A 24,104-nucleotide genomic window follows, 5' to 3' on the forward strand; every position below is an offset into this window, starting at 1 on the left:
AGTAACTTCATTGTTAGTTATCCTATCAACCAAATATTATAGATGTCTCAATTATCGAGTTGGTTATCCCAATGGAGAACATTATATAAAAAAGATCGCAAGATCAAGATATTAAACACTATTTCTTCTATATGTAAATTGATATTAGAGCTTAGTGGAATTATTTTATGTAGTTTTTGACTTTTTGCATATATTAACATCTTGTATGTTGTGTCTTCTTGTATGTATTTGTCAAGAGAAAAGAGAATTAATGTTTATGACGATGATAACTATCGATCAATATGGGATGTGTAATAGATGTATGTACACTTTTGAGTTGTACTTATAGTTAAATTTTTTAAGGAATGATATATATATAAGACAATGCAAATGATTTGCATTGCGAAAAATTTGTTTGGATGACTTATATTCTTAAGGAATTTTAGGAAATTATTTAAGACACTAAAAGTATCACAAATTATTTTCAAAATTATTGGAGTCCAACCCATAAATGTCATAATTACCAATACCCATTGTCAAATAAATTAGTCAAATTACAAATATACCCTCTTCATTTATTTAGACAATATGCACATAAATTTACAAAATGACACCATCGTCAAAGATACAATAAATTGCATATTAAAATGATAAAATAATTCCTATCAAATGAATTTTAAATTATAAAATAACCTTTAATTTGCTACAATATCCCTCGTTAGTGTTGTTAGAAAATATCCTTTATCATGGAAGAATTTTTTATAATTTCATATTCATATTATCATAACTAGCATACAATTTATTTTTATTTTTTGTAATTTAAATAGTTTTTTTGATATCGGTATTTTATAATTCAAATTTGATTGATTGACCTTTTTATATGGATATTTTTGTAAAGTCATATATCTAATAATGTAACAAGTATTAAGGGTATTTTTCTAATTCGAATTTTTTTATGTGGTCAAATAAGTTAAAATTATTTTCAGTTTTTATTATGACATTACAATTTACTCGGACAAGAAATCATTAAAAACAAAATTTTTATTTGCAAATATCAATCAAGCACAAAAAATGATTTCACAAGAGATTTTTTAGTGACTACCATGCAATAGTAAATTTTTCATTGCAAATACAAATGATTTGTAGTGTTCTAACCCTTGTTAGTAGTCACCCGTTTAATTCTTGAAAAATTCACAAATTTTTCATTTTTTTCCGATGAAAATATTATTTTCTGGATTATTGAATTATTCTAAAATAATTCATGCATTTTAAGTTTAAAAAGAATAAAACGTTTTTTTTAACAATATTATTTTTTTAAATTTGGAGGAAAAAAAATGCTACTGTAATTTATTGAATGTTACAAAGAATAAACTTGTAAGTTGTCACGTGTAACACAAGTTGACTTAGAAGCGACCATGTCACAAAATTTTGTATGAATTATCTTTTTACATGACAAATGTCTCATTTATCTTTAAAATAATAATGACATGGCCCTCTACATTTATTTGAGAGTACACCTTAATTTTTTAAATTGATGATTTGTCCCTTCACTTTGATCTTCTTTTATAAATCAATGGAACAATAACCTCAATGCCCTCATTATCACCACTATCATTGTTACCATCACCAATCTGATCATCATCTTCATTATCACATTATCGAATTTTTGATTTTTGAATTTTTGAACACGCATGAAATATATGCTGTATATTTTTCGTTCATCGAGTTTTTAACCGAAATTTAGATGTAATCCAAATTCGAATAGAACCCGAATGTTTGCCATATTCCGAATTGCTAACATAAGGGTGCTAACTACTAAGCAAACTAAAGTTTTGTGAAAGTCAACGTCATTGAGTGTTAGTCTAGGATGTGGTACTAATTCTTGAAAAGTAGTGGAGTCATATAAAATTAAATTGGATCATTTCCTGAGGAGGCAGCACTAAAATGTCCAAGTTGAACACAACACCATAGTACCATACTACCATGTGACCATCTCCTGACTCTTGGATGATCTTTAGGCACAGAGAGGCAACAGTTTCCCCTACAGAGCAGCCATGGGTGGAACTGGAAGAGCACTTCTTAGCCTCTCATTCTCCTCAAATCTCCTCTCTCATTCTCTCTTCTCTTCGACTACAAGATACCCATTTCTCACAACATCACCTTCTAGGGTTTTTCTAAGGTTTAGGCCTCTCTGTTCCACCACTACTGCAGTTGAACAAGACAATAGTTTGGAACCCATGAGACATTCTATCCTCTTAGAAAGACTAAGAATCAGGCACCTCAAAGATTCTTCAAAAACCCAACAAACCAGAACACCATCTGCTCGTTCTGTTGAGAAGGGACAAGAGGAGGATCAATCTTTGAAGAAGAACAAATCTATAAAGGTATTTTCGAGTTTTGGGGAATTGGGTTTGAGTGAGGAGGTTTTGGGTGCTGTAGAAGAGCTTGGTATTTCAGTTCCTACTGAGATTCAATGTCTTGGAATCCCAGCTGTGCTTGAAGGGAAGAGTGTGGTATTGGGTTCTCATACTGGGTCTGGGAAGACTTTGGCTTATATGTTGCCTTTAGTTCAGGTAATTTTGTTGTTCATCAATTGTTATGTGCCCACCAGAAAAAAAGTTAATGTTTTTTAATTTAAATTGGGTTTATTTTTGGAATTTTATGTTTAATTAGTTAGTAATTTGGTCATTTATTGAAAATTTTGGGTTTTATGGCTTGTTTGGGTCTCAATTTTTATTGCAAGTAATAACTCTACATATGTGAATTTTTGAATTTAGTTCATCATTATCATCTACACCTTCTCCCAAATAAATTTTTTATGTTTTTTCTATTCAAATTTAGTTTATATTGATATAAACATGAAATTTTGTGTTTAATTAGTTAATAAGTTAGTCATTTATTCACAATTTTGGGTTTTATGGCTTGTTTGGGTTGTCATTTTTTTGCAAGAAAATTACTTACGTTTGTGAAATTTTGAATTCAGTTCATCGTGATCATCTACACCTTATCCCAAATGCAAAATTAATGTTTTTTCTATTGAAATATAATTTATATTTATAGATACATGAAATTTTGTATTCAATTAGTTAATAAGTTAGTCATTTGTTCACAATTTTGGGTTTTATGGCTTGTTTGGGTCGCCGTTTGTTTGCAAGAAAATAACTCTGCAATTGTGAATTTAGTTCATCACATGATCTACACCTTATCCCAAATATCCGGCGTGGCAACATGAATTCTATTTTGTCACTAAACTCTATCTGGACCTATATCTCCAGCCAAGGCATGCGTTTTCATTAAGTGGGGTTGTTGTGGCATGACATTTTTAGAGGATGCCTTGGCCAACACTTCCCCATTCATCATGCTGACCGTCAACCTGACCCAATGCTCCTCATTTGTCCTGGATTGGAACTGGCGATGCAACCCTAATGCTCATACAACAGGGGTTGAATTTTGAATTTAGTTTTATGTACTAATTGGTTTGGATTTTGGTTGTTATTTTGACCAAGTATGGGTGAACGCCATTAGTACCAATATTTTTATATATTAGTTGTGTTGGATGTATTTTGTTTTCGTTTTCTGATGTATGCTGATGGAATAGATTGCTGGGTATGCGTTTCTTCATCTTGTTGGATTCTCAAAGCTATATCCTTTTTCTGTGTATTATTTCACTTATATTCAGAAGAGCTATAGAACTGCATTATTTGTTTATGATTTTTAAGCATTATTCCAAGATAACCACTAATGTTGAAACTTTTTTTATTTTGTAGCTACTGAGACGAGATGAAGCATTGTATGGCATGTTAATGAGACCTAGGCGCCCTCGAGCTGTTGTTCTATGCCCCACGAGGGAGCTATCCGAGCAGGTCTTTATCCATTTTCTATATTAAAATTTGAGGCTGAATTCAATTATTAGTACTTCACTGTAGTGATTAGCCGTGAAAGATTTTTGCAGGTGTTTCGTGTGTCAAAGTCTGTAAGTCATCATGCACGATTCAGGTCTACCATGGTAAGTGGTGGTGGCCGATTAAGACCCCAAGAAGATTCATTGAACGTGCCAATTGATATGGTTGTTGGGACTCCTGGGAGGGTTCTTCAACATATTGAAGAGGGGAACATAGTTTACGGTGACATCAAATACTTGGTGAGTTTTAAACATTAAGGCATTGAATGTGTCGTATTTATCTTAGATATGAACATGTCTCTCAAATGTACCAAATGCACATAGAGTGTCAAGCATGAAATCCATCAACCATGTACTCTAGTACATCATTGCGATTAACTTGATTATAAGAGAAGATGCATTATCTATTAAAATTACTTTATATTGTTTGCAATAGAAATGCACCTAGAAAAGTGAATATATATTGTATCTAGTTTGAAACAAGACCTTGAAGATGATTAATGTTTATCTTAATAAGAGTTTCCGCACTTGTCCCACAAGTGCTGTAGAAAATTTAATCTTAAGAAAAGGATGGAAATACTGTGAGTTTAATTGCATTTGGCATGATTTAATTACTAAAAGATGACACTTAACAAAAAAAGGCTAAAAGTTAGTTCAACTCCGTTTGGGGTGGAGGTTGAGGATTGTAGGCTATGGGACGGAACAAAGGATGGAGTTTTCTCTGTGAGATCCATGTACGGAGTTAATCTGACGACGACAGACACTTTCTTTCCAACATCTTTTATCTGGGGGGCTGAAGTTCCTTCCAAGATCTCAATGTTTGTTTGGCTAGCTGCGATGGGAAGACTTATTACCTTGGATCAATTGATTAAAAGAAGGTTCCAATCATTAAATTGTTGCTTGATGTGCTAAAAGAATGGAGAGGCTGTCGATCATCTTCTTTTGCATTGGACTATGGCACGTCATATTTGGTACCATTTACTTGGGGCCTTTTTTGGTGTTGTAGGTTGCCTTCCAAGGTCCATCGGGGAGCTCTTTAGCTCTTGGCTAAATTGGGGTTTCTCTTTTAGAGCGTCAAAGCAGATCTTCTGGGGTCTTGTTCCTTTTACCATCACATGGGGGTTGTGGAGGGAGAGGAATAGACGTACTTTTGAAAGAAAAGAGTCGCAATTAGAGGAGATCATCTTATCCATCTTGGGCTTGCTATTTTTCTAGGGAAAGGTCTTTCAAGAATTTAAGGGTATCTTTTTTGAGGATTTTGTAGTAAGATGAGAATACATTTGTAATTTGGAGGCAACCTAGTGGGTTGTTCGTTTTTCCTCTTTTGATAAGTTTTGTAATTAGGGGCCGTCTTGTCCCCGTTTTTTAATAAAATTTTAACTTATCAGAAAAAAGTAATCAACATATTCAATGAGATGGCACTCTGGGTTTGAGTAAAGGAACTGTCATATAACCATTCCCCTAGAAGTGTTTGTATCTGGGCATCTTAGTCTGACCAAAAAGTTAGACTGAGCAAAAACATCCAACTACAGATGTTTGCATCTCCTCCACCCGCCACTCTATCCTTTTGACCTGTAGATCAAATTGTGTGATCCTTTCATGGGCGTAAGGTTATCTAGTTTAGGGTTGATGATGGGTCATGTGAGTAGTAGTTAGTGCAGTTTGAAGGTTCTAAAAGGGCGTGAAGATTGCCAAAAAAAAAGTGAAGTGACATAGTAAGAAGAGATTTGAAGGTACATGAATTAACAAAATATATAGTTCTTGATTGAACGAGTAGGGAAATAGGATCCATGTTCATCGTGTTAATAACTTTTACCAGTTGTTGGGTCAGCAACATGAATTCCATTTTTCCATTCAACTCTATCTAGAGCCGTAGGAGTTGAACGGTCAAGGCATGTTTCCAAAACCAAATAGTTGGGATACGCTTTGATGATTGGGTGGGGCACCTGAGAGGTGTGACGTTCAAGGTGTGAACATTATCCCTTTAATCCCAACTTATTCATTTGAGAAAAAAAAATGTGTGAACAATTATGGGGTGCAACCATGCTTGGGGCATCATCCTTAATGCACCTAGAGTGCATAAGATGCATTTACTTGTTATGGAAAAAGATATGTCCTTGATTGCTGAGAATGATTATGTTTCAGTCACTTTAGGTTTGAGGTCTCTCTCTCTCTAATTAATGATTGTGGTCATCTTTTGCTAGGTGCTTGATGAGGCAGACACCATGTTTGATCGTGGTTTTGGTCCTGATATTACCAAGTTTCTTAAACCATTGAAAAATCGTGCTCTGAAATCTGATGACCAGGGATTTCAAACTGTTTTGGTCACTGCAACAATGACAAAGGTATATGCTGAAATGTACTATAGTTAGAAACTAAGAATCAATCCACAAGAGAAAAAGAAGAAGAAGAAGAGAAAAAGCAAGAAGAGGAGAGAGAGGGTCGAACTAGAATGGTTCAGCCCTTCCTCCTCACCTCAATTTTTATATAAAAAGATGTGGGGCCCACTTACACTTAAGTGAAGACGTGGGCCCACCATACAAAATCAATGAAAAACAACTCCTAACAATACTGTTATGGAAGCGGATGCTTAAGATGTGGCCATCTATGTACGATAATGACCTTCTTGAGATCCACTGATGTGTATCAACTCTTTGCCTTAACCATGATTCACTTGATATCTATCTTCATCTTAATGATTAGTTGTTTATATTTCTCTGCTGAGTATTGCATTAAAGATTAGACATGGAAGTAGTATTAGTCCTGTTTCTTATATAGTTTTCAAGTTTTTAGGGCTACATCTTGCTCTTTACAAAGTTAGGTTGCATGGATGGAACCATTGTTATGGTTTTTATACCGTGGATGTTTTCTCTGTAAATTCTTGTGATAGTTCCCGTGAAACCTCTTGTAATGAAATCTGTGAGGATTCTTCCAGGCAAGAGGTCTCTTGTATTAGAGACCGAAACAATCCCAATGGTTTTCTAGTTGCAGTTGGAAATGTGTGTTTTCTTTCTTTTGTTAGTCATCTTAATGGATTGGACTCACTTCTACTCAGATTTATTTATTTTAGAATGTTGGGTGTTTCACCTTTTATGGTGTTGCAGGCAGTACAAACGTTGGTTGACGAGGAATTTCAAGGAATAATTCATTTACGTACATCGACATTGCACAAGAAGATTGCAAATGCTCGGCATGATTTTATCAAACTTTCTGGCACTGAAAACAAGCTGGATTCATTGCTACAGGTCTATTTTGTAAACACTTACTATGTCTGATGTGAATCAATTAACCTATAATCAACAATTAATATTACTATCAGCAGTGTTTGTGTATAATTGTAGGGATAATATACACGCTAGACAGCCCTGCTCCACCAATTCAATTCTATCTAACGCTATATCTTTTGTTAATTTATACATTTTGATTTATATCTGCAGTTTTTTATTTCATTCATTTCGGTCATGGTTCTTAGATTATCTGATTTCACATTTTAGATAATTATACGTATATCTATAGAAGTCCTCATCAAAGATACATGTAATACGTCTCGTTTCGTATCTATTAATCCTTAAAATTTGTAATGGTAAGATCATAATGTGTCTCAGTTTGGTAGGAACTTGGAAGAATAAAACAAAAAAAAATCAGTATAGAGGAAAGCTAGTGTCTTTTTTTTTTTCAGTACTTCATACCCATCTTTTGGTGTCCTTTTGTTTTGGTAGAATTCTTGCCCATCTTTTGGTGCTTGTTAGACCATTCCTTGGATGGGCCATAGCCCCGAAGTGCATTAAGCAGGCAATTTGATATGAATTTTTCTTCCCATCATTTCATCTATCTTTTGCTATTTTTGTTTTGTTGTAAATCATCAATGTTGTAGGTCTTGAACAGATTTTGAGGATTGAAGATACAGAAATTAAATAAAAAACCAATGAGTCTCACTCCAGGCATTGCAATTATATCAAATAAAAGCTCAATCGAATATGGTTCGTCTTCCTGAAAGGAGGGGCACTAAGTTTCCTAATTGGTAAATATTTGGACACTAATGATGTAGCCCCAATGGCATCGTAATTAATCTAAGCAGTTGTCTGAGCTACATAAGTTAATTAACATGCCAACGAGGCTATTGCATCGTTTGGGACAAAAGTTACAGTTTTGTTCATTTGTTTATGAATAATTCGAACATGTGAATCATGTAGCAAAATGAAAATTTCCTCAGCTCTGTGGATAGGGTTTCACAAACTGAAAGAAGTATAATAAACCCTTCATGTACTTATGCCATTGCATTGCAGGTTCTTGAGCCAAGTCTGGCAAAAGGAAACCGTGTGATGGTGTTCTGCAACACCTTGAATTCTAGCCGTGCCGTTGATCATTATCTTAGTGAAAATCAAATTTTCACTGTAAATTATCACGGGGAGGTGCCAGCTGAACAAAGGTGAGATTATTAACTGAATTTCTTAACTTGTTTGGTGACCTATTTCCCCAACATAATGACAGAATGAGAATTCATCTTTTTCGGTATAGTTGGTGCTTACATGCAAGATTTTTGAATTTCCTGTTTGACAACAGATTTTCTTGATTTGATGTTTTCTTTTATGCGTCTTTGTTTCACGTAATTCTCTTTTGAATGCAAACATGTGCCAAATTCTCTATTTATACCGTTCGCCTTTTGGTCCTTACTAAGTTACTTATGCTAGGGTTGAAAACCTCAAAAAATTTAAGAGTGAAGATGGAGATTGCCCCACATTGGTCTGCACGGACTTAGCTGCTCGAGGACTGGACTTGGATGTGGATCATGTTATCATGTTTGATTTTCCCTTGAACTCTGTAAGGATCAAGATAACAATTCTAATTCATTTGTGGACCGATACTATTATTTTGCAAGTTATTTTTGTTTTACCACATTTGAGTACTTAATCCATATTTCTCTTTTATGGCCTTTTAGATTGACTACCTCCATCGTACTGGAAGAACTGCTCGTATGGGAGCGAAAGGTGTGTAACTAATCCTCTTACTTCGTTTCATTTAAAGTGCACAGATGCAAAAGCACACACCCATGCAAGCTGTCTACAAACCCGTCTTCCTAGAGTTTTGAGTAGCAAATTCCATTGGAATATCTTGGCCAAGATGAATCGGTTTCAGCCGAAACCGGAACAAAACATCGACACCCAAACATTGAATTTTTTCGGTTTGTCTTGGAATGTTTCGGTCGAGATAGTCTTGGATTTTCTCCTAATTGATTGAAGCATTCCTTTGAGACGAGATTTTAAACCTTTATGAATTCACCTACCATGTTGAATCATTGGAGACATTTTCTTGTAGGGAAATTGTTTGAGATTTTATTTTAAAATCACACGAGCAAGAGTAATATCTTCTAACAAAACTGAGATGAATTGCTTGTTTCTTCTAGTAAATGAATGATTCTGTAATCTTCCTCGTGTAGAGGAAAATGCATGTTCTTTTGGATTATAAATGTCAAGGACTGCTACAAGTTAATGTTGGTCTAAATAAATGCTAATTCTCATCTTAACAGGCAAAGTGACAAGTCTGGTTGCGAAGAAAGACCAAATTTTGGCTGCACGAATTGAGGAGGCCATCAGGAAAAACGAGAGCTTGGAATCTCTCACTGTAGATAATGTTAGAAGGGACATCGCCAAGCTCCGAATTAATGAGAAGGGAAAGAACACTAATTTGGTAAAATCTTCAAACCGAAGAGGTACAAACAACACATCGGTAAAATCCTCTACAGCCCGTGGGAAGGTTGTTGCCACCCATACATCTGGACGGAAAACCCTTGGAGCTAAAGCTGGAAAAACATCTGCACCAACCAAATCTACAAGGGTAGCTGTCAAGGTCTCGAAACCATTAAAATCTTCCTCAGGAGGAAGTGTAAGAAGAGTGCCGTCAGGTGGGAAAAAGCAAACGGATAAAAGAAAGTCTGGTTTTGTAAAATCTACGGCCCCAAAGCTCAATGTTGTGGGGTTCAGAGGGAGGATTCGTCGGGTAGCGAGTAAGAATTAGTGAGGCCTAACTGATGTTGGGTATGATTTTGGATCATGTTTTGTACCTAACCCACCTGTAAATTGAGCTTTTCTCCAAACCGGACTATTTGTTTGGTTCCTTATTACTGTAAACTTTTTTCAGTTTATATTTGTTTACAGCATAGGCTTATGGAGTGAGTTTTGCACCTTTTTTTTAATAAATTAAATTTAAGTTATGAGTATGGATGATATTTTATTTTTTGAGAATAAAAATAAATTGAATCAAAGTACACTAAAATCTGTAAGAGATCGCTGAACGGAGCCTTTTTTTTGTTTTTTGGGTGTTTTAAGTGGGGTGCCTTTTGAGAACATGCGGGGGACAACAGTGTGAATCTTCCAGTAAAATCACAAACAATGTACTTCCCTTTGGCTTGGAGGGTAATTTTTTTCTTTCAATTTTATAAATCTATACAAGAGAAGGTGAAAGGCAAGGAGATTCCCATACTTCAGATCAAAAGTCCCTTCTGATGCACAAAATGATCGAAAGCTCCCCCATCTCTTTCCATTATTATTCATTAATAAATATTTTATCTATCTAATTGTAGAATTATTATTTATTTTGTGCAATTTGTCTTTTTCTTGGGCTGGACAAGAATGGGTATATAGTAAGTAACGCATCAGCGGACAAAACAACTCATTGGACAAAAAAGAAAGGGCAAAGACAGTGACACGATTTTATTTTTAAAACATTAGGAACATTGGGTGAAGAAATCAACAGGTGACAATTTTTATGATTTTTTTTTTCCTTTTGAAAGGCAAAGAGTGAAGATCAAATTACTTGCAAAAACATTGTTGCTGAGATTAGAGTTCTGTTTGAATCAATTCTTACTCCAAAAAAGAATTGAAATGGCAGAAGCTTTAGTATCAGCTGTTATCACCAAATTAACAGACTGGGTTATTGAAAAAATTGTCTCAGAATTTCACCTACCATGAAGAGTTGGTGATGACATTAGGTTCATTCGTGATGAACTTTCTACCATGAAGGCATTCCTAAGGGATGCAGAGAAGAGAAGAGTGAGAGAAGAGGTGGTGAATCTGTGGGTGGCACAAGTGCGAGATGAAGCCTACAAGGTTGAAGGTGTCTGAAAATTCCTCTGGAGTCTAGAAGGCCAACTGGTTTTCTACACATCAAATTCAGTACCTTCTCTATACGTTGCCTCTTCAAACAGATGGGAGCTCGTCGTCAATTTCATTCTCAAATTGAAATCATTAGGAAGGAGATCGATGATATCTCAAGAAGAAGCCAACAATACAACCTTCAAGCAGGAACTGGCCCAAGCCTGGAAGAAGATGAAGAAACAAGGGGAGGAGATCACAGCGTGTCTTATCCTTTTGTTGAAGAAGATGATATCGTCGGGATCGATAAAGATGTGAAGAAGTTACGAGCATGGCTGCTAAAAGAAGAACAAGCCAATCGACGAACAATAGTTTCAGTGGTTGGTATGGGAGGATCTGGAAAGACCACCATCATCAAGAAAGCTTACAAGAGCATATTGGGAGGGAATTTTGAATGTAATGCTTGGATCTATGTGTCCCAAGACTTCCAAGTAAACGAGATGTTGAAACAAATGCTCCAAGGATTCCATGAAAGTAGGCATGAGACAATTCCTCGTAATGTGGAGGCGATGGCACCGAATAAGTTGCATGAAACAATATACAACTATTTGCAAGGAAAAAGGTATGTACTCGTCCTTGATGATATTTGGGATCTTAATGCTTGGGAAGGAGTAAAATATGCATTACCATGTGAAAGTGGTGGTAGGGTCATCTTCACGACCTGCAATCCCCTGTAGGAGATACTTCCTATGTTCACCAAGTTAAGTCATTATCCAATGAATCAGCTTGGAGTCTCTTTTGCAAAAAAGCATTCAAGAATGAATCCCTCCTGGATTATTGTCCACAAAACTTGGAGGAAATCAGAAAGGAAATGATAAAAAGGTGCGGGGGATTGCCACTGGCAATTGTTGTTATTGGTGGTCTCATGTCAAAGAAAAGTCCAAATGAATTAGAATGGAATGATGTACTACGGAATCTTGATTGGGAACTAAGTAATAATCAAGATCTTCAAAGATTAAATTGGGTCTTATTAACAAATTACAATTCTTTACCTCCTCACTTAAAATATTGTTTCTTGTACTGTGGTATGTTTCCAGAAGATTACCGAATCAAGACATCAAGATTGATCCGTTTGTGGGTGGCTGAAGGTTTTGTTGAAGATCACCCTCGGAAAACACCAGAGGAGGTAGCATATGGATACCTCATTCAGCTCATTGATAGGAACATGTTGCAAGCTGATAACAAGATTTACAATTATGGGTAAATGGCTAGTAGAATGCACGACCTCATGCGTGACATTGCCATTCATGTAATTAAGAAGGAAGAATTTGGTGAGGTTTTCACGAGGCAAAGTGGTAACAGAATCATTGAGGGAAAACATTGTGTAACAATTCAAAACACATCATCAGTTAGCGCTCCATCGAATGCAGTTAATATAAAGACCCGCTCCTTTCTGACATTTTCTGTTGACCAGTTTTTTTCATCGGCCTTATTTCAAATGGTATTGAGCATAAAAAGGTTGAGGGTGTTGGATCTGTCAGGAACAAACATCGAACATCTTCCAAGTAGTGTGGTTCACTTGATTCATTTGCGCTATTTAAGTGTGAGGGGGACAGGTGAATGAAATTCCGGATTCAATACGTAAGCTATACAGCTTACAAACTTTAGATGTTCGTGATACAAAGGTGGAGAGTCTTCTATTGTTTCCACAGCTGAGGCATCTTCTCTCGAGTTCTGAACCAGAAGTCCATTTGAGATTATCCACATTAGAAAGAACCAATGGCAGCTCAAGTAACCTGCAAACACTAGGACGCATGTTCGCTGATGAAAGCTTAGTAAGTCAACTTTGTTACCTGACCCAACTTCGAAAATTCGATCTTATTAAAGTCAAAGAAGAATATTGTGTAAAGCTCTGTGCTGCCATTGAGAAGATGCAATTTCTTTGCTCTTTAAGTATAGCTCAAGTTGATAAAAAGGAAATCCTTGATTTGGGAACCATGTCAGCACCTCCCCTTAGTCTTGAGAAATTCTCTTTAATTGCGACTATGAAGGAAGGGCACTTACCTCAATGGATATGCTCTCTGAAATGCCTCCGGGAATAGCATCTTGGCACAAGTTCCTAATTTGGAGATACTTGTTATATATGATCAGGTTTACTTGGGAAAGCAGATTGGTTGGGGTGGCAACAACATAAATGAGGGAAGATTAAGTTTTCCAAAACTACGATATTTCATTATAAGCAAGATGCTTGAGCTGGAGGAGTTGAGTGAGATACAAGAAGGGATAATGCCTTGCCTACAAGATCTCATTATAGATGAATGCCCAAAGTTGAAAAAGCTTCCTCTTGGTTTTCAACATCTCAAATCTCTCCGTGATTTCAGAACACCAAACATGCCAGACGACTTCATCAAGAGATTGCGCCACCGTCGCGAAGGTGAAATAGTAGAAGAAGGAGAAGGAGAGGACCATTGGATGATCCAACACATTCCTACTGTTTTAAATCTACGCATTGATGAACAAGTAATACTCACACAGGAAAACATCAACAAAAATTAATTGGTAATTGTTTATTGATATCCAAAGCCTTTTTTTTTTGTCAATTATAAATATCAACAGGTTTAGATAAAAATAATTTTATTTTATTTATACCCTTTATTGATTTCTCTTGTAAATTTTCGATTGAAAGGTGTCATGAAGATGCTTCGTTTATCAATCATAGCTTTTCGAAAGGGAGAAGATGAAAGGGGACACTTACAAGTCTAAATCACTCAAGGATATTATTGGATCATTGCAAGTCCGAGTGCCTTAACATATTGTTGATCTTCTTTTTTTCATCTCTAAACTTGCAGGGTGTTGGCGTTTCACATTCTCTTTCTAAATAAAACATTTAATAAGGGTTAATTTCTTATTGTAGATGATTATGTAATATTATGATATTTCAAATTTGGGTGTGTTGCTATTAGATAAATGTGTGCATGTATAATGTCTTGTCCCTAATATCATTGTTTTAAAATTCATGAATCTTAATGGAGGTGAATCTCAAATCTTATTAAGGGTTGTTACCATAGGTTTCATTTGAGGTTAATATAGTTTTGGTCTTTTGGACCATTTGTACTTTATGGAAAATGCTGGAATGACACAAACAGAGACATTAAGGTGACAAAAATGATGTGGTGGCGTGCACATAACCGTAGATGCTTTTTACTTATATCTCACGGAAAAGCATCTACGGTAATGTGCACGCCACCCCTAGTTTTTGTCACCTTTGTGTCTCCGTACTTATATATTTGTCTTTCTTTTGTTTTTGAGATATTTGTATAAGTGTGAAACAGAAACGTGTTACAAATACTTGTAATATGTGTACAGAGATCCATGGAACCATTCATTTTTTCTTGAAATAGGGGCATTTAGCTCTCTATATGCACATAATTATGTTCTTTTCTTTTTGCATGATTTAGACAAACATCTTCATTGTTTCGGTGAATATTTGAGATAATCCTGTATTTTTCAAAATGATGATGTACACCCTTGATATCGGTCTTTCTTAAAAGAAAACTAATAAAAAAAAGGACTTAAATACTCTCATCTTCAACCTGCAGCCAAAAACCTTACTTGTCTATAATCGTAGGATTTTATCTCCTTCAAACCTTGACAACAAGTTAAACTCTCAACAACATGAAGATTGTATTTCAAAACAATCTCTTATAAAAACAACTCTAACCTTACTGAAAATAATCAGGATCAAGTATTCCTATAGACAGGGACAGAGTTGTGTGGGGGCAACTAAGAGTGAAAAAAATAGTTGTGGGGGCAACTAAGATTGGAAAAAAAAATTGTGTGGGCAATAGTGACAGATTTTTTTATCCACCACTAAAATCTGTTGCAATATCTCACTAATTTATAGACTTTAAAAGTTCTTGTGAGGGCAAGTGTCCCCACAGCCCCCACTCTAAATCCGCCCCTGCTTATAGATACACATTTTGGTATGAGCTTAAAACATATCTCGCTCCTAATCAAGCAGTTTTCTTCATGGCATGCAGCCCAATGTGCTTAATCTCCGATCAAAACATGTCATGTGGTATACTCAATCGACTCCTTGAGAACTGTAAATCTGTATGCCTCAAGACACACGGTTCCCTTAGGATACACTTTTTTTTAATAGGGAAGTGCAATTGTGTATCCCGAGGCATACAAATCTACGATTCCCAACTTGTCACGTCAGAGAGTCGATTGAGTATGCCACCTGGCGAGTCATATTATCACGACTCTTATAGGAACTAGACAATGCTTTGGATCGTGACTATATAGAAGAATGAGTTTTTTAGGAGTCCCACGTATCCACCTAAAGAATATCAAGCAAGAAGACCATGTAACAAATGAAATATAATTTCTTACCTCACCCCACCTCCACACACCAGAGCAGATCCTGTTTACCCACTTCGAAAAAAAAAAAAAAAGAAAAATCTTCTAGGGTTCATAGCTGAGATTAGATTAAAAAAAAAAAAAAAAAAATCAATAAAAGACCACTTTTAGGTCTGATGAAAGGCTTTAAAATTTAGCGACCATTAATTTTTCTTTTACTTCTAGAATTTGCTAGTTCGTCGCTTGGGACAAGTATTGATTTCATTACTTTTAAAATGTCCCAAACTCATCATCTTGCCATCGTATAAATCATCTTGAAATGCTTGAAATGCATATATTATAGTGGTAAAATGAATATTCAGACCAAATGTTATGTTTAAATCTTTAAATTTATGAGTGTGTCGTTCTCCATTCATCATTTGTGGTAAAAAATCACCGGAATGAATAATTATGTCAAAATCTTTGAAAAATTATTAGAATGCTTTTCTCTGCTCATCAATTTTCGTCACAAACAATGAAAATGAATCACAATAGCCATGAGAAAGTATATTTTGGATATTTTAAAGTTTGTGTTAAGGTGAGTGGGCATTTAGAAGGAAACATTTTACTAACTGACTTAAAACTTGTTTGGATACAAAGTAAAAAGCAGCTTAGAAGAAATTCTCTTTAGGAGAATAACTTTTTTGAAAGTAGAAAGTAATTACCTTTTACTTTTTAAAAAGATAGTTTTTTTTTTTTTTACTTTTTAAAAGTAGTTTTGTAAAATGAAGAGTCGTGATAAATTGAAGTGGCAAAACATACGTAGTTTGTACGGGATTGATGGTCTAGGGCACAAAACCATAGTTCTTTTTCTTTGGAATACAAGCAGACAAAGATCAACGATTTTGTACCCTTGCCACGTCAGTCGTGTATGTTTTGCCATGTCGATTTCTCATTAGTCTAAAATGAATTCAAGCAACCTTTTCTTACTTTTCAACTTTCAAAAGTTAAAATAAATAAATTACTTTCTCATATGTATCCAAATAGGCCCTGGTAAGTTATTGTTTAAACTCTAAGGTTATGTTTGGATTGAGAGAAGTAGATAGAAGAGAAGCTCATTAACACTATTTCTGGATTGAGAGAAATGGAGAGAAGAGAAGAGAAAATTAATTAGTTTCTCTCCATTTCTCTTGTTTGGATTGTTAAGTGGGGAGAGAAGAGGAGAGAATAAAAAGTGAGTTTTCTTTCTCTCCATTTCTCTCCTCTTCTCTCCACTTTTGGAGAGAAAGAAAACTCACCTGTTTTTTTTTCTCTCCTCTTCTCTTAGGAACAAACATCGAACATTTGCCAAGTAATGTGATTTACTTGATTCACTTGCGCTATTTAAGTGTGAGGGGGACACAGGTGAATGAACTTCCGGCTTCCTTACGTAAGCTATACAACTTACAAACTTTAGATGTTCATAATACAAAGGTGTAGAATTTGCCATTGTTTCCACAATTAAGGCATCTTTCTTGAGTGAGGAACCAGAAGTCCATTTGAGATTGTCTACGTCAGGAAGAATGGACGCAATCTCAGGTAGCCTAGAAACACTAGGGAGAGTGGTCGCTAATGAGAACTTAGTAAGTCAACTCTGTTACTTAGCCCAACTCCAGAAATTATTTCTTTACAGAGTCAAAGAAGAACATTGCATAAAACTTTGTGCTGCCATAGAGAAGAGGCAATACCTTCGCTCTTTGGAAATATGTGCAATCAGAGCGGATCATATCCTTGATTTGGAAACCATATCAGTACCTCCTCTCCACATCGAAAAATTGAAGATAAATGGATTTTTGAAGGAAGGGCGCTTACCACAATGGATATGCTATTTGGAACCCTCTAAAAATGTGTGTTAGCAGGTAACAATTTGTGGAAGACCCAGTTAACACCTTGGCTCAACTACCTAATCTAGAGATGCTTATGCTACATCCTAACGTTTACCCGGGAAGGCAGATTAATTGTGACACTAGCAATGAGGGAAGATTAAGATTTCCAAAACTAAAGTCTTTAGTTATGGGATATATGCCTGAGCTAGAGGAGTTGTGTGAGATAGAGGAGGGGATAATGCCATGCTTACAACAATTTGTTTTAGCCGAATGCTTGAAATTGAGGAAGCTTCCTTGTGTCTTTCAACATCTCAAATCCCTCCACCAATTGGTAATATTAGCCATGCCAACGGAGTTCATCAAGAGGTGTTGCGACCATTGTGAAGCTTCCTTATTTGAAGTGGCATTGTCTTTATAACAGTTGGAAGGTTTCATGGATCCCAGAACAGTGTAGAATAAGATCTCACCTCACTAGTCTGACTCATTCAAGGTTAAAATATTTCGAATTGTTTTCCATATGCAGATATGGGTTGGTTCATAACAAGTCCAAGTGCCTTTACACAGTCTTGATCAGGTAGTTGCCTTAAATTATGATTGAGATTTGTTTACAAATGACATAATTCTAATCTTTTTCTTCCCTCACTTAACTTACAGGGTGTTGGTGTTTCAAAGTCACAGAAGAAATTTCCTTTGAAGCTCCATATTTTTTTCCCTTAATCATATTAAGGGTTGTTAGCATAGGCTTCATTTGAGGTTATAATAGTTTTGGACCATTTGTTTTTGAGATATTTGTACAAGTGTGTAACAGAATTGTGTTACACATACTGATAATATGTGTACTAAGATCCATGGAACCTTTCAGTTTTCTTGAAATATAGGCAATGTAGCTCACTCTCTATATGTGCATAATTATGTTCTTTTCATTTTGGGTGATTTAGATATACCCCTTCACTGTTTTGGTGAATATTTAAGATATCCCTGTATTTTTCAAAATGATGATGTACACCCTTGATATCGGTCTTTCCTAGAAGAAACTAATATAAAAAAGGACTTAAATACTCTCATCTTCAACCTCCAGCCAAAAACCTTCAAAATAAGTCAATCTCTTATAAAGACAACTCTAACCTTATTAAAAAGAATCAGGATCAATTATTCCTATAGATACACAATTTGGTATGAGTTTAAAATGCATCTCATGCCTAACCAAGCAGATTTCTACATGGTACACAGCCCGATATGCTTAATCTCCGATCAAAACATGCCATGTAGACCCCCAAATGTTATAGGAATGAGACAATGCTTTGCACCGCGACTCCATAGAAAAATGAATTTTTGGGACTAGCGAAAGTCCTACATATCCACTTTAAGAATACCAAGCAAGAAGACTGTGTAACAAATGAAATATTAACTTTTAAAGAAAAAAAAACATTAACTTCTAGGGTTCATGGCTCATATTAGATTTAAAAAATAAAAAAAAAACCATTGAAGGATCTCTCTTTGGTGTTATCAATGGCTTTAAAATTCAATGACTATTAATTTTTATTTTTTTCTAGAATTTGCTAGTTTGTTGTTTGGGAAAAGTATTGATTTTGTCACTTTTAAAATGCCCCGAACTCATCATCTGATAGATCATCCTGAAATACTTGAATTGCATATATTATTATAGTGGCAAAATGGATATTCAAACCAAATGTAAAATTTAAATCTTTAAATTTATGAGTGTGTTGTTCTCTATTCATCATTTGTTGTAAAATATAATTGGAAGGAATACAAGATTATTAGAATGCTATTCTCTATTTGTCAATTTCCGTTACAAAAAGTCAAAATGAATCACAATAGCCATGAGAAAGTATATTTTGGATATTTTAAAGCTTGTGTCGAGGTGAGTGGGCATTTAGAAGGAAAGATTTTACTAATTGAATTAGAACTTGTCTGGATAAAAAGTAGGAATCAATTTGGAAGTAAGTAATTTTAGAAGAAAAAGGATAACTCTTCAAAAGTGAAAGGAATTTCTTTTTTACTTTTTAAAATGATAAGATTTTTTATTTTTTATAAAGAATTTATAAAATGAATCTAAACAACTTTTTCAACTTTAAAAATGTTAAAAAAAGAGAGTTACTTTCTCACGTGTATCCAAACAGACTTTTGTAAGTTATTATTCAAAAGTTAGTGGATATTAGAAAAAAGTCCTCAAGGTCAATATATTAAAAGAGTGCTGATTTAATAGGGTAACTAAAAAACTCATTGACGTGATAGGAGTAAGAATTGTAAATTTTTTTTCTTTAGATACACAATTGCACATGTTTTATGGGGATGTGCTTCTGTGTATCCCGAGGGAAAAATCTATGATTCTTAAATGATACATGTCAAACGAGTTTTTGAGTCCCCTTGCAGTTTTAACTACAAAATCATTACATGTATTAAAAATAAAGTTTTATTGTTACACCAACTTATACTAAGAGCATCCCAAAGATAATGGGATTTTTCTAGAAACGTGTGCGATTTATGTCTACATTCCGATTTTGATATTCTGATCATATTTTAATTCCCAAAACATATATTTCGTATGAATTGGTCACTTTTATAATGTATGAATTCATTGTACATCCACGGATTTGTATATATTAAATATGAATTGGGGTGCTTTTAATAAAAGTTGATGTGGCAATACATTCTCTCTGTGGCCACTGGGCAGACCCCCAGAAAGCTAAAACCCCACAAGGTCTACTCTCAATGAGTTGCCGGATTTTTAGCATTTTTTCTTCGTAAAAAAATGGATTGCCCATCAATCAGTTCTCTCTTCAGAAAAGAATCCCACAATTTCAGAAGTTTACACCACCATGGGTTGCTCAATGAAGCGAGGAGAACTGGATCAATCACTCCAGCCCACTCACAGAAACCTCTCTATTTCCACCCCCAAATCCTACAAAGACGCCCACTTCAAGTGGGTAAGCTCCATTCTCTCTCAAACTCAACTCAATCTCCTCTTCTTCAAAAACCCATTTCAAATCCTCCAAGGATTCAATGTTCTTTCACTCCCCACAGCAAAATTTTCAAATCCTGTGTAGAAAAAATAGCAGTTTTGCTTGTTGGGTCTCTTCTTTTTATGGGGAGGTTGGGCTGCAGACCAGCTCTGGCACTACCAACAGGCCAAAAAAGTAGTTTTTCAGCACCAATGGAGGAGAAGAGTGAGAGCCAGAATAGAAAAAGTGATGTTGAGGAGATGTATTTGAAGATATTGGAGAAGAACCCAAGAGATGTTGAAGCTCTAAAAGTGGTTTTGTATGGGAAGATGAGGGAAGGAAAGACAAAAGAGGCTGTGGAGTATGTGGAGAGACTAATAGAGGTTGAGCAGGACGAGGTGGAGTGGAGGCTTCTGCAAGCTCTTTCTTATGAGATGATGGGGCATCTAAGCAAGGCCAAGAGACTTTTCAAGGATATCTTAAAGGAGAGGCCTCTCTTACTTAGAGCTTTGCATGTATGACTTCTTGACCTTCTTTTTGTTGCTAGCCTCCAATGCATATGTGTATATGTATGTTTGAATTTATGCATTTATGTATGCTAACAATCCTCTCATAACTTGCTTTTAAATTCATACTCTCAAGTCAATCAATGGGTAGTTTGGATCTTGGACTACGTTCACATGAATATTATCACAGATTTGATTCCATACAATGCTGCCAGGATGGTCTATGATTAGGATTTTATATCTATATTAGCCATCCAATACTCATAATATTATCAGAGAAAATAAGAACTATGCTGTAGTATAATATTATCCAAGGAGATAAATCAGCTCAGAATACTATTATTCTCTATTGAATCTAATACAAACTGTGTTGTATGAACTCTTCTAAAAGGTTGATGTACCCATGTAGGACATGTTTCCTATTCCCACATCCCGTAGAGTTTTGTGCTAGGTTCTGATGTTTGTTTTCCTCTTTATTACAAAATATCGATTAGAATTTGTTATAGATTATGAGTTCTAACCTCTATGTTTGAAATTTCATTTGTAGCACATATAACTTCAAATATATGTATGTGGTACATAATACTTATAAAAAAGGTGTATAATACATAAGTTAAGATAACCCATCAAATAAGTTGTTATCATTATTACTCCTATACAACAACAATTGCTTTGTTCTAAATCATTTAAAACTTCTTAAGTTTTTGAATCCGATGCTCCATATGCTTATCCATGCAACATAGAATATAAAGTGAAGGCGCTTGATGGGCTATGAGTTGATGCTTTTTCTTGGTTGTTGCGTTACATAATTCTTCCAAAGCTTTTCTTTAATAAGTTAATTTTCTGAGTTTGATAGTCATTTGTTTCTTAGCACAATTTAAAAAGTTACATATCTTTCAATCAGAAAAAACAAAATAAAAATAAAAACAGAGAAATAGGATCTTTTTCGATATTTTCTCCTTGTAGGAATTTGAGTCTTAGGAAAATGTCTTTTGATCATTCTGATCAGATTAATACATTCCAGATCATATTACAGCTGATTCTCTTTTGCAGTTTGTTCTTTCTTCAAATTGTGAATGTAGTTCATCAAACCTATTCCTTCTTTGTATTGAAGACCTACCAATCATCAGATAATGAAGCAGAATCTTTTTGCTTCACTCTTCCAATTTATCAGGTTCAACTGTGCTCATAAGTTCACCAAAATTGATGGGCAATGGGCGGGTGGGATAGAAAATTAACAACTGTCTATAACTCAAATTTGTTGCATTAGACAGCGCTGTTCTCAACTGTCAGACACATGGCAGGACTCCTATTGCAAATAAATATCTATTTCTTCTTGCCTTTTGTTGTTTAGCTCTTGTTTGTATGTATTTATATGGTTTCAATGCACATCAGCATAGTTATGTTCTTTCTGTATTGTATATTTATCAGGAATTAAACTACATCTATCACATTGGGTTTATGAGGTCAATATGTCAGACATTTTGTGTCAGTGTTTGACTTTAACACTGTTATTATGTTACATAGTTGGAGGAGATCATTATACATTTCTTGAGTTGGATCAAACTTTTTTCTGAATGTACTTTCTTGAAATTAGGAAAGGTAAAGAACTTTGGCTGTAATTATTTGTGCTTGCATGGATATCCTCTATGTTGAACTATTGTTGTTAATTTTAAAAGCGGTTACTGTGTTTATTCCTATAATTTTTAATTTTTTATTTGTGGAGACAAGAAACTTATCTCCTCCTTCACAGGGTCTGGCATTGGTCATGCATAAAAATCATGAAGGCTCAGCTGTCTTTGAGATGCTGAATAAGGCTCTAGAAGTATCTCGCCGTGAGAAAAGAGTTACTGAGGAGCGCAATATACGAATTTTAATAGCACAAATGCATGTAGTTAAGGTGGTAACCTGGTCCTCTTGATGTATCAATCTTAATTATTCAAACTTTTGATCCATATTGAGACAAATACTTGTGTTTTTTTGTTTTGAAAGAGACTTCCCGTATCATATGCTGTATTTTGTGAGAAAAGGCCACATATCTATATAAGAATCTATGATCACTTGGTTATTAGAGATAAATATATTTATATGTACATCACGCAGGGTGACTTGGAGGAGGGCTTAAAGAATTTCCAAGATCTGGTTGATGACAACCCTCGGGATTTCCGCCCCTATCTTTGTCAGGTGAGTGGTCCCTGTTGAATGAACTTGGGCTAGTGAATGGTTTTAAGTTTTTTTCTTAACATGGTTTTACATTTTGTTGAATATTAAGTCGAGCTTAATGTGTTTGAGGATCTGAAGCTACTTTGATGTTTTAAAGTATCTCAATAAATTCTTCTTCCTAATCTTAATTTCTCAATCAACAAAGCTTATAATACTCTATCAAGGGCCATATCTTTTGTTATAGTGTCTTTTAGCTCATGTATTCAAATCTTGCCTCATTCATATTCTTTTTGGTCTTTCCCTCATCCTATTAGATCCTTCAAGAGTCAAATCAATGCTCCTCACTAGAGCCATGAATTGAATTTGTTGTACATGGCATGGCCATCTTGGTTTGACTCCTCTGTGTATCATCTTCTAATGATTTTGTTCCATAATTCACTCCTCTAATTGTGATCATTTGATTTTACAGGGGATAATCTACAGCCTACTTGACAAAAAGAAGGAAGCAAAAGAAAGATTTGAGATTTATCGAAGCCTTGTACCTGACGAATTTCCTCAGAGAGGATTCCTCGATGATGTTGTGCTGGCAGCCAAAACAGAATCTCGTGAGCAACTTGAGAAAGAGTTTGAAGCCGAATTTTCTTACAAAAAATAAAGACCAATAGATACAATAATTGGTTGAATGGGTAATCCTTGTATTCGAAGTTAGCATTGTTACCCACTTAATCAAATCACACTATGATTGCACACAACTTGGGTTACCGAGATTCCAACTATTTAGACTACTTATGCTCTACTATTTAGCCCTATACGTGGTATAAATGCATGAAATGACTCATTAAAGCCTTATCCCAAGGATTCGGGGTTAGCTAAACGAATCATGTTTCCTCGTTCCATTCTGTCCACATTTTTTTGTTGTTATTGACAGTGTGTTCATATACAATTTCACTAGTTCAATCCACATTCTTTTGTGTCTTCCTCTTGCTCTTTTAGAAACTTTGACTTGGATATTTCTTTAGCTGGGACTATATTGACTTTTATTGGAGCTAATCCTACATTTTCTCAGATGCATTTATTTTTAACAGCCTCATCTCTCTACACTCAATTTATTAACATGCAATCGTTCTTGACCACACCACATTTATCTCTATAAAGAATAGCTGGTTTTGTGTTGTCTTGTAAGACATTTCTGCTAATTTATGGTCGACCACATAGCACTCAAAAAGCACACCTCTAACCTAACCACCATACCTGATTTTGTGGGCAACATTACCCCCCAATTTCTCCATTCTTAC

At 35.1% G+C, this 24,104-nt stretch overlaps 2 protein-coding genes and 1 pseudogene across 3 annotated transcripts; all 3 read left to right on the forward strand.

The window, feature by feature from the left end:
- Positions 1-1,959: 1,959 nt before the first annotated feature.
- On the forward strand, positions 1,960-10,038 carry RH39. The gene is made up of 9 exons (XM_086439923.1): positions 1,960-2,552; positions 3,747-3,842; positions 3,932-4,120; positions 6,085-6,225; positions 6,985-7,125; positions 8,167-8,309; positions 8,572-8,701; positions 8,820-8,868; positions 9,408-10,038. The coding sequence occupies exons 1-9, from the start codon at positions 2,034-2,036 to the stop codon at positions 9,893-9,895; spliced, it is 1,896 nt and encodes a 631-aa protein (XP_086296049.1). The 5' UTR covers positions 1,960-2,033; the 3' UTR covers positions 9,896-10,038.
- Positions 10,039-10,044: 6 nt separating this feature from the next.
- Positions 10,045-14,032, forward strand: LOC147404081 (disease resistance protein RPM1-like; annotated as a pseudogene). Its single transcript, XR_015177202.1, has 3 exons — positions 10,045-10,049; positions 10,851-13,530; positions 13,658-14,032. The product of XR_015177202.1 is annotated as a disease resistance protein RPM1-like (transcript).
- A 5,807-nt stretch (positions 14,033-19,839) lies between these two features.
- On the forward strand, positions 19,840-23,683 carry LOC147404082 (Tetratricopeptide repeat (TPR)-like superfamily protein). The gene is made up of 4 exons (XM_086439924.1): positions 19,840-20,655; positions 22,400-22,546; positions 22,750-22,830; positions 23,279-23,683. Exons 1-4 carry the CDS (start codon positions 19,951-19,953, stop codon positions 23,462-23,464), a joined length of 1,119 nt encoding a protein of 372 aa, XP_086296050.1. The 5' UTR covers positions 19,840-19,950; the 3' UTR covers positions 23,465-23,683.
- Positions 23,684-24,104: the final 421 nt, after the last annotated feature.

This window comes from Akebia trifoliata, chromosome 4 (assembly GCF_017979445.1).
Source record: "Akebia trifoliata isolate Shusen 1 chromosome 4, ASM1797944v1, whole genome shotgun sequence".
Lineage (NCBI taxonomy): Eukaryota > Viridiplantae > Streptophyta > Magnoliopsida > Ranunculales > Lardizabalaceae > Akebia > Akebia trifoliata.

What these genes read in the sequence shown, in the direction of transcription:
- LOC147404082 (XM_086439924.1), top strand. Translation starts at nt 19,951, where the DNA reads ATGGATTGCCCATCAATCAGTTCTCTCTTCAGAAAAGAATCCCACAAT. An exon ending in TCTTACTTAGAGCTTTGCAT is followed by an intron (nt 20,656 to 22,399) that starts GTATGACTTCTT and finishes CCTCCTTCACAG; the next exon opens with GGTCTGGCATTGGTCATGCA. An exon ending in CACAAATGCATGTAGTTAAG is followed by an intron (nt 22,547 to 22,749) that starts GTGGTAACCTGG and finishes TACATCACGCAG; the next exon opens with GGTGACTTGGAGGAGGGCTT.
- RH39 (XM_086439923.1), top strand. Translation starts at nt 2,034, where the DNA reads ATGGGTGGAACTGGAAGAGCACTTCTTAGCCTCTCATTCTCCTCAAAT. An exon ending in ATATGTTGCCTTTAGTTCAG is followed by an intron (nt 2,553 to 3,746) that starts GTAATTTTGTTG and finishes TTTATTTTGTAG; the next exon opens with CTACTGAGACGAGATGAAGC. An exon ending in AGCTGGATTCATTGCTACAG is followed by an intron (nt 7,126 to 8,166) that starts GTCTATTTTGTA and finishes ATTGCATTGCAG; the next exon opens with GTTCTTGAGCCAAGTCTGGC.